This window comes from Palaemon carinicauda, chromosome 15 (assembly GCF_036898095.1).
Source record: "Palaemon carinicauda isolate YSFRI2023 chromosome 15, ASM3689809v2, whole genome shotgun sequence".
Classification (NCBI taxonomy): Eukaryota; Metazoa; Arthropoda; class Malacostraca; order Decapoda; family Palaemonidae; genus Palaemon; species Palaemon carinicauda.
In genome coordinates, this window is record NC_090739.1 from 86118740 (window position 1) to 86130419 (window position 11680).

General features: G+C 38.0%; 1 protein-coding gene across 1 annotated transcript; it reads left to right on the plus strand.

Annotated features, from left to right (window-relative positions):
• The first annotated feature begins 8767 nt into the window (after window positions 1–8767).
• LOC137654052 (uncharacterized) lies at window positions 8768–9130 on the plus strand. The gene has a single exon (XM_068387686.1). The coding sequence runs from the start codon at window positions 8768–8770 to the stop codon at window positions 9128–9130; it is 363 nt and encodes a 120-aa protein (XP_068243787.1).
• Window positions 9131–11680: the final 2550 nt, after the last annotated feature.

Sequence of the window (11680 nt, forward strand, 5' to 3'; positions counted from 1 at the left end):
GCGCATACGTCAGGTCGTGGGAGAATTTACTCCGTGCCGCCAGACTTACAAGCCCCCAGCGAAGCATCACATACCAACGGACTTGCACTCTACAACGCACGTCTTCCTGCGCAACGACACCAGCAAGCCACCACTAACGCCCCCTTACAAAGGCCCTTTCCTTGTGATCCGACGTAGTCCGAAAGCATTCCTCCTAAACATTCGGGGCAAAGAAGACTGGGTCTCCATTGATCGTCTAAAACCTGCTTATCTTCTGCCAGATGACCCGCCTACAGTTCGCCTCTCCAGATCAGGGCGCCCTATTTAACATGTACAGTATGTCATTTTTAGGGGGGGAGCCATGTACCAACCGTGTTTCACACAATTGTACATAATTCCTATTTTTATATATTATGCATGTATCTTCGCTCTTCCCTCGCACTAAAACGAACATGAAAATTCATGTCTGGTTTTTCCTCTGTAATATTGTTTGTCTTGTGAACTTGTTATGTCCTGTTGCCTTGAGGTTTTGTATATAAGGAGAATGTTCTACAATAATATAACTCAGTCGTTTCCAGCCTGCCTTTGAGTTCAAAACCTTACTCGGCGCCGTCACAACCCTCTTCAAGGGAGTTATTTTGCTGCGTATCTCTCTTCATATATATATATATATATATATATATATATATATATATATATATATATATATATATATATATATATATATATATATATTTATCATTATACATACACATATATATATATATATATATATATATATATATATATATATATATATATATAAGTATATATATATATATATATATATATATATATATATATATATATATATATATATATATATATATATATATATATATATATAACCGAATTTTGGATACAAAGTTCAAGTCCGGTGGTACTGGGCGTTTGGTCTTTTTAATTATAATATTAATGAGTATGTGTTATATTCTTGTTCAAACTGTATTGTGAAATATGTCAGCAGTCTAACAAAAATCTAATGCATCCTTTTTGGTATAACAAATTTTTGTAAAATTTGGCAATAATATTCTGTGTAGGCCATTGTATTAGTTAAAAGTACTATCCATAAAAAAAAATTCAATATGTCGGCCATTTTTCCAGGTGGCTGCCAGACACGTACATATTTTGTGGCTTTCTTTAAAATCCAAAGTGCATATTGTCATATGAACCTGAAATCTGGCAATAATGTTCTTTGTAGGTCATGTTTTCAGTTGAAAGTGCTACCAGAATAAAACAATACACTTGGTGATATTCAATGTAATTTACATCTGGAAATAGTCAATGGTTTTCATACGGAGATAGAAACCTTAAATGCAATATACACCTTGTAAAATAGACCACAATGCAGTTTTACAACCACCCAACAACCCCATTTTGTAATTGTGCTTACATGTGCCCATAAAATAGACTTCTATTGCCAGAAGGGCAATGAAGATGAGTCCTCATTGCTAACAAAATATCCCAAAATGGCTTACAAACCACACAGTGTCTGGCAGACATGCATCCATCCTAGCCTTTCCGAGCCTGCAGTGGTGATTTTGCAGATAGAAGTGGTGCGAAAGACGGGTGTCTGGCACGCCAAATCCAGTTACTCTCGGCAGAAGAAACTTAGTAAGTGCACTACCTGGAAGGTGACGTGGAGGACGAGTAATGGCCCTTGCTGGAACAGGATTATGAGGACAACGAGTAATGGCAAATCTTCTGGCAGTTCATAGGGCGTAGGAAGAAAGTGTATCTGTCTCAATACCAGGGCACACTGATGACAGACACTGCTGTGAAACTCAGCATTGGGTTCAGTATCAGCTAAATATTGAGTTAGTATCCCAAATGCTATCTAATATGCCTCTAAAATAATAGATAGATATGCCTGAATTGACAAGTAGTGTCAATGCAGAAGAGCAGAGCCAAGGATACAAAGGGTTTTCAAGTTAGGAGTAGGGCAGTGGCAGGACCATAGTTGTATCCCATACGTCCAAGTGAGCAAAAGGGAATAAAAGGAATAACCCTTGGCCTTAACTGTCAAATGATGGATATCAATTCCATACCTACATGTAGAACTGACTGGATTAAATGCTACATTTTGCAAAGAGGGAGAAAATAATTAAATTCTCATATTTCCTTTAGGTTACTTCCAAAGAACCCAAGATTATGATTGGTACAGTAATATTGCGAGAAATATACCATTGTTTCATGCCAACAATGATATGCTGATAACAATAAACACATTAAGGCTGGGTGAAGGTGTGGCGGGATGTTGCAACAACAACCCCCACACCCTGAATCACTCCACCAGACAATTGTCTCTGCAACACAAACTTTCCCCTTACTTTATGATAAACTGGACTCTTAGACAAAAGGACAAACAAAACAAAACATGACCTTAATACTATATTTCTTACAAAATAAAATAATTTATACAAAAAACCCTTCCAAAATCAATTAAACCCTCAAAATCAATAAAGCACTAACAAAACTTAAACACTAAACATACAAAAAAGCGTTACATCATTCAAATAAACCAAAATAAAACCCTAAAAAAACTTAAAACTACCAGCACACCAAAACCAATATTTGTATGTTTATATATTTATAAGGACAGACACTCGTCCAAATGCGCCAAACAGTCTTAATTTACGGCACACTGACACAGCTCGGTGGCAAAACGGTAACCTTCCCACTACCCAAAGCACTTTTATTAAGTGGTGAGTGGAGCAATCTATGGTGGTTAATGCATCGTCATCGTCATCATCATCATCATCATCATTCAGAGAAAATTCTTTCAAACAGGCAAAGTCGTCACCGATTGTATCAAACTTCAAAATAGCAGTCAGTTCCAAATCCTTATCACAAGCCAAGTCATTACCAATCAATTCCACAGTCAAAGAAAAATCTCTCAAAAAGAAGGAATTATGGCTTTTGAAATATATAATAACTTCCACGCTGGTAAAATCAATTAAATAAGGTAAATCAAACATTCACACACAACCGCCTCTAACAGCAGTCAAATAAAAAAAGCATTCACCCAAGACATTCACCACTGCCGTAACCTAACTAAAAACATAAACAAACAATCTAATTTATACCAACAGTCTTTCTCACAACAAACAATCGATATACTAACTACTCTCTCTCTCTCTCTCTCTCTCTCTCTCTCTCTCTCTCTCTCTCTCTCTCTCTCTCTCTCTCTCTCTCTCTCTCTCTCTCTCCCAGGATTTGGCAAAAAACAAAAAATAAAACAAAAATTAATCCTCCACATTCCTCCCCCCTTACTTTGCCAAATCCTACTACATTCTCACACAACCACTTACATTATTTTTTTTCATATCCCAGTCGAAGGCGGGAACAGGACCTCTACTCCGAGTAACTGGGCCTCCATATACTCTCTCATTCACTTCTTCCTTATCAAAATCATTCGCTACATTAACACTATTCCTATCTAAATCCCTATCATCTAACATATCATGTACAATCATATTTACCTCGTTTTCATCTAGCCCTAAAATCTCACTTATTTCCGTCAGTAATTCATCCATTTCATCCAAACCATTTTCTACTTTAATAAAAGATTCATTCATACTACTTATCATTCTCCTATCTCTCACTCTCGCATTCGTCATACTTTCTTTTACATCATCTAATGAAAAACCACACACACTATAGGTATCATTTATACTCAGCCATGATTCATCTGTATTAATACATTTATCTTCCACAGTCACTTGTACATTTACACTCTTGTCATACTTATTACTATTCTCATTTTTACTTATAAAATTTCACCTTCTTTCATCCTTACTTAAAGCTCTCGTATACTTCCTTTTCATATATTCAACTAACACCAACTGTTTACCTTCTAGACCTAATTCCTCATACATACTAGGTTCACACTTGTTCCTTTTCAAACATTTACTCATCCCATTCTCTTGGATATACTCAGGTACCTCTTTCCATTTACACAACTGGTTGTGGTGTGCCCTAACTCTTTCTACACTACCATCCAAACACAACTTACCCAAAACATAACTTAATCCACTGGAACCAGCTTCTAACACCTCATATGGACCTTCAAACTTATCACGCACCTTATTTACATTCATTCTACCCTTTTCAATTACTTCTTTAATCACTCTCTCGCCAACTTTAAAGCTTTCAAACCTTTCATTTACTTTCCTCCACACATCTCTATCATCCTCCGACACACCCAACCTCGGGCTTACTATCTTTTCAAAATTTAACACAAACTTACATGGAGACATACCCGTACTCTTATGCACTGTTGCATTATAAGCCCACAACGCTCTACCAACATACAAATCCCAATCATTATCACATGTACTCCTCATTCGCAAAATTTCAGTTAATGTTCTTACAGCCCTTTTAGCCAACCCATTCGCACTTGGCATATAAGGAGTCGAATACACATGTTCAATACCCCATTCTCTTAACATCTGCTCAAACTCCCATCCAACAAACTCAGGGCCATTATCACTTAACATTCTCACAGGCTTACACTCACACATCGGCAACATCACTTGACCAACCGTTCTTGCAACAGTCTCACTCCGTTTATCCTTAATGGGTACAGCATACGTAAATTTACTCATGTGATCAACCATAACAATCATTCCCACATGTCTTCTTGCAGTTACAGGCAATGAAACACAATCAATCACAAACATCTCAAATGGTTCTTTCATACGTAATCTCAAAACAGGCGGATTAGCATTCACTCTCTGATACTTCCCTTTCTGGCAATTTTCACACGTAGTTGCTACATCCTTACATATCTGACTCAACCCAGGTGTAAACAATCTCTCACGCATGCATTTCCACAATTTATTCTTACCCATATGCCCTTATCTGTCATGCACTAACATACACATTCTTACAGCTGCATGCATCGGAAACACAAGAACATATATATCTTCAACCATTCCTTTATATACAAAATAAACAATATTCTTACACACAATAAGTCTCTTACTTACTTTCTTATACACCTCTAAATCATACGGCCATTGTTCTACCTCAATACTATTTAACATACATTCCCGTAACCTTTTAATTTCCACACATTCATCTTGCTTTTTTTCCACCTCCTCTTTAGTCAGTAGATCATCCTCACTCATCGTAATATCAACCATGCCAACAAAATTTGCCATAAATACACTATTATCTTCTATCACAACTACTTCACATCCATTCTTCAGAAGCAAACCACTACCAATATCAACTGATATATCATGCAATCTTAAAAAATAAATTCTTATGAAAAAAAACTAGGCATCTCATTCTCTCCCATTACAATGAAATTATGTTCCACCTCCATACTTCCCAGTTTTACTTTCAAACGCACTTCTTCCCAAACTAGCAAACTTCCTTTACCTATCCTATGAATTCTCACACTCGTACATTGCCTTTTCACTTCCTAATTGTACCGCTCTATTTCCTTGATAACAGACATATTCACTAATGACACTTGCGCCCCTGTATCAATTAAACTACAGTATTCATTCCCATTAATACCCTCATACGTCATCATTCTTCCTTTTACACCATGCATACAAATGTTTACTCTCCTATCAATAGGGTCATTCTTGTCACACCTATGTTCATCTTCGCTATCTTCCATGCTCATACCACTCAGATTCAAGTCACTCGGGCAATCCTCCTTCTCACTCAACAACTTGCAACATCTTTCATTACATTGTAACCTCAATATATACTACCTTTCAGTCTCCTTATTTGCTCGGTACTGCATCGGACGATTCCGTCCAAAATACAAATAAACAGTAACACCATACAACATACTTACTACCAACAATACTTTTGATAACAATTCACCCTCAAGCACACTATCCTCCTCTTTATATGCCATTTCTTTCGATACTTCATTCCTAACACTCATTCTAAGCTCATCTACACTAGCAGGTATATCCCTATTCAAACCCTTCAATTTCAACTTATTCAACCCACACAAAATACATTTATACACCATGTCATCCCCTTCAAAACTTTGTACCACCACTAAATCTTCCGGCAACCTTTCAAAATTACTGTCATTCTCGTTACTATCTTCCATCTTACCATGCATTCTTGACATCGCATCTGCTATCACGTTCTTACTCCCAGGTACATATTTTAGCTTAAAGTCAAACTCATTCAAATCTTCTATTGTCCTCGCAACCCTAGCATTCACAGACTCTTTCCTAATCATGTACACTAGGGGCTGATGGTCAGTACGCACAATAAATTTCACACCAAACAAAAATACCTTCAACGCTTTCACGCAAAACCGTATCGCAGCCAACTCCCTTTCAATCGTGGAATACTTTCTCTCAGCCTTATTAAATGCTTTACCTACATACGGTAACACTCTCAACTGTTCATCTCCATTTATTCTTTGCATTTGAACCAAGCAACCACCCATACTAATCCCACTAGCATCCGTATATAACTCTAGTATACTCGCATGATCACTATAGTTGGGATAGGCCAAAGTGACGTCTCTCGCAGCCTCTTCTTTCAACTTTTCAAATGCTTCAATCATAAGCTCATCCCATTTCAGTCTCGTATTATTTCTCTTACCTGTCCACTCATTCAAAGGTTTCCCTATTCCCGGACAATCTCTGACAAACTTCCGACCAAATTCAATCAACCCAAGAAAACCTTTCAACTCACGCACCGTACTAGGACATGGAAATTCTCTCACCTTACTCACAAACTTATCTCTCTTCCTTATACCCAATTCACTCACCAACAGCCCAAGAAATTCCACCTCACCGGCCAACCATGTACACTTTTCAAGCTTAACTTTCACACCAACTTCTATCAAACGTTCTAATACTGCTTTAAGCAACTGAATGTGTTCCTCAACAGTCTCACTAGCAATCAAAATATCATCTATAAAAACAGTCCTCTTCTGTCGATCAAACCCAGCCAAAACTACATTCATCACCCTCTGGAAGGCAGCAGGTGCATTAGCAAGGCCAAAACTTAATCTTCTAAACTGATAATGGCAATTACTACTTAAAAAGGCTGTAATGGGCCTGCTCCCCTCTGCCAGAGGCATCTGGTAATAGCCCCTAACTAAATCTAACTTTGTAAAAACTTTCATACCATGCATCTTATACACACAGTCAGACGCTATATTCATCGGGAAACGTTCTTTAACAGTTACTTCATTCTCCTTCCTATAATCAATACACATACGTAAACTTCCATCCGGCTTTCTTACAGGTAAAATAGGGCTATTCCAGGCACTCTAACTCCTTTCTATTACACCCATTTGCTCTAACTCCTGGCACTGCTTTTCTATTGCTCTGGCAATAGGCGGAGAAAAATGTCGGGGACGCTGATATATGGGGGTATCCTTACTAAGAACTATCTTAAATTCAGGCAGCTTGGTCCCCCCACAATCCTCGTAACCACGACTCAAAACTCTCCGTCTATCCCATAACATCCTATACAATTGTTCCCTCTCTCCCTCACTTATATTCTCATCTACATTAATTCTTTCTTTCAAACTTTCACAGTCCCAATCGTCATCCTGCTTTATCTTACCCATCAAAACATGTCTCAATTTAACATACCTTTCATCCTCTACATTGACCATCGTATACATACATCCCATGCAATCACCCTCACGTATACCCCGTATTCTCTTCCTCCTTACAGTCGGCAATAAGCTCACATATACCTCCGGCTCCTGCAAATTCAAATTCCTTCAAACAGGCAAAGTCGTTACCGATTGTATCCAACTTCAAAAGAGAAGTCAGTTCCAAATCCTTATCACAAGCCAAGTCATTACCAATCAATTCCACATTCAAAGAAAAATCTCTCAAAAAGAAGGAATTATGGCTTTTGAAATATATAATAACTTCCACGCTGGTAAAATCAATTAAATAAGGTAAATCAAGCATTCACACACAACCGCCTCTAACAGCAGTCAAATCAAAAAAGCATTCACCCAAGACATTCACCACTGTCGTAACCTAACTAAAAACATAAACAAACAATCTAATTTATACCAATAGTCTTTCTCACAACAAACAATGGATACACTAACTACCTCTCTCTCTCTCTCTCTCTCTCTCTCTCTCTCTCTCTCTCTCTCTCTCTCTCTCTCTCTCTCTCTCTCTCTCTCTCTCAGGATTTGGCAAAAAACAAAAAATAAAACAAAAATTAATCCTCCACAAAGGAGATAGTATAAAAGCCACTCCTATATGAAAACGGGCTAAATATAAAAACAGTTGTCAACCCATGTTCAACAACTCCAAGCTGTAAAGAGCAAAAAATGGGAATCAAAATATTTCTGGCACCTCCGATCTGGCTGATAAACCTCAAACAATAAGGTGATATTCCCAACCAATCTGTACGAATGACAGCAAAACTGTATGCCCATCTCAATCAATGTGCCAGAACTTTGAATGATGGGAAGCTACTGGCAAAGTTTAGTGCTGGAGACGCTGTAGCTCTGGAGGTTAAGTACCATACTCGTTGCCACACAAATCTGTATAATCAAGAAAGAGCCTGCCTCAATTCACTGGAGAAAGCAGAGAGTTGTGACCCCGCCAAATATTTATATTCAGTAACATTTTCTGAGCTTTTAATCTACATCATGGAAAGCAGGGTTTCCAACACTTAAGAAACACCATTTATATTCTGGCTGACAAAACTAGTTTTCCTCTACAAGCTTCGCTTAAACCAGTGTGGAGCTACTTTGCCAACGTTCCATTCAATCCGGATGAAGGAAAAGCTCATTGTCAGGATTCCTGAATTTGAAGCCCATAAGAAGGGATGGGATATAATTTTTGCCTTCAAAGAAGACATAAGAGCTACACTCCATTATGCTAGCTCATACAGCGACACTATCATTCTGTCTAAGGCTGCTGATATCCTAAGAAAGGAAATGCTCAAATACAAGACCAAGTTTGGCAAGGAGAATGATGACTTCGCTGTAGAGACTATTCCATGTGCTCTGATTGAGTATGTGTGCAGCATTGGGGATGGTATAGATATTAATTCACATCTGGCTAATGAAACAGCAAAGTCAAACCTGGTAATTGCTCAGCTTCTCCAGTACAACAGCTATTCAAAACCAAAATAGGGATCAGAAACCAAAAGGCTTTCGAAAGACCGTGAGACATCTTTTGTCTTGTATGTTGGAGTGAAGGTGTATGCCAAGACATGATAGAGAGCTGATTGATAAGCTTCATTAGAATGGGTTACGCGCATCATATGAAAGGGTGTTGAAGATATTCGGCAAACTAAGTGAAACGGTAATCAAGCAGTATGTCGTAGATGTTTTCTCGCCCACTGATGCTGCAAAAGGGGCTGTTCACTACTGTTGCTGTAGATAATATTGACCATTATCCTACCGCCACCATAGAAATTACCTCATTTCCTGGTAAAAGTACATTAATTATCCAGCATCTGAGTAAGGATAACAGAGGAGAAGAGAGGGTTTCTATGGAAATAACAGATAGTAAAGTGATATAAGTTCCTGAGCTTCCAGAACATTAAAGGAACATCACAACCCAATACTGACTAGAGTAGATGAAGTATCACTGCCTAACCCCAGTCTTTTCCAAAGAAACATACGAATCGAGTATGAATGATTGGAAAAAGTTCAAGATGTCACAGAGTTAGATGAAATATCCAATAACATGGCCGGTGCACCATGCAAGCCAGAAGATGACTGACAAATGTGAAACAAGCATCACCTCCTTGTCTTTTCTCAGAGATCAAGCTGACAGTGTTGTCAAAATAAAGCATGCCATGAAGAAAATAATAAAAGGTGTGGCAATCCTGAACCCGAGACAAACTCTAGTCTTTGCAGCAGATCAGCCACTTTATGCCCTAGCAAAACAAATCCAGTGGTACTGACCAAAGGAATATGGCGAGGACAAGGTTTTGGTCATGTTTGGTGGGCTTCACATTGAGATAACCACCCTGAAGTCTTTTGGGTCGATGCTTGGAGACAATAGATGGACAAGCTCACTTGTTGAAGCTGATGTAACCTCTGCCGATAGTTTAGATTCCTTGTTGTCAGCAACCAATGCTACCAGAACGCACAGTTTGCTCCGGTGTATCGGTTTCAAATTACCCCCTCCAAATATTACCCCCCCAGTAGTTTGAAACCAGTTTCAGGCTACAGGGGGGTAACTTGAAACCGGCTTCAAGCTACCCCCGGGGGTAATTTGAAGCCGGTTCAAGCTACCCCTTTGTTTCAAACTACCTCCCTTGTTTTTGCATAGTATGTCATCATTTATGAATATTAATCAAATGCTTATGATCAGTGTCAACACAAAATTTTTAGGTTACATATCTATACATGTACGGTTTCCTCTATTTGTAGAATTTATTGATGTCATATATTCATCCGTTAATTGTCTTAGTTTTTCTTTGCGATTATTATACTCGCACAGTGATAAAAGCACGGTCAATACGGCCATCCTTTATGTTTTTTTTTTTTTTTTTTTTTTTTTCAAAACGAACTCAAGACATTCAGTGAGTAAATTTGCATGATACATAATACTAGTGCACATAAGTCTAGCGTTCTTCAATTCATCGGGATGGCCACAGAGGACTATAGTTGCATTAACCATTTCTCGTCCTTGGGCCGCTAATCAAACCGCTTTTTTTTATCTGATTTTCTTGTACGCGGTAGTAAGCCTTGGATCTCTGGTGTGTTGGGATGTATATAAACCCAGGTTAACCCGATCACAGCATCACTTGTTCAAAAAGTCATCAGTATGGCTGCTGAACAGAAATCAGACAACCTCGATATCATCCATGACTACGTAGTGGACACCAAATACCCAAAATGAGCTTCGGAAAATGAAAAAGCCAATCTTGGAAGACTATACTCTGCTAAATTTACGAAGGTCAATGTGTATCTAAATACAAAAAGACACGGTGCCATATTTTCGGCTTCGTAGCATACTTTCTCACGTCACTAAATCATTATAGTAATCTCCTTTGGGAGATCCACCTATTAAAAAAAATTCTCTGTAGGCCACAGCCAAAACGTTTCTTTGTTTTCTTTTGTCATATTGTCTCTTACAATATTCATTCTATTATTTTTGTTGGCATATCAACATGCTCATTATATTTTCTTGTTATCAATTTGCTTTAAACATTTCCTTAATGAAACAATACCCATTTGCCTTCTTGTTATTTTTGTATTCTAACTTTATATCTTTCCTGTAATTCTTTCTCCTTATTAGTTTCCCTTCCCAGTAGGGTTGCACCTTGGCTAATAATAATAATAACAACAACAACAATAATAAAAATAATAATAATAATAATAATAATAATAATAATAATAATAATAATAATAATAATTATCGTATCCCTACTGTGGCTCTGTATGGGGATCAATGACCTTACATTCTTGCTGACGAAAAGTTTATGGTGCTATTTGTGTCTGCCTTGAATGGCTATAATCTTTGAAGCATCTCTGTTACAGCGTTTGTAATTCTCTCTCTCTCTCTCTCTCTCTCTCTCTCTCTCTCTCTCTCTCTCTCTCTCTCTCTCTCTCTCTCTCTCTCTCTCTCTCTCCTACATCTGGGTGTGCAGCACAAGCAGCAAGCTACTTTCGTCGCAGGTGGTTCCTGCCATTATCTTTCCGCAAGGCAAGGAGGTTTAATAAGGG

What these genes read in the sequence shown, in the direction of transcription:
- LOC137654052 (XM_068387686.1), top strand. Translation starts at nt 8,768, where the DNA reads ATGAAGGAAAAGCTCATTGTCAGGATTCCTGAATTTGAAGCCCATAAG.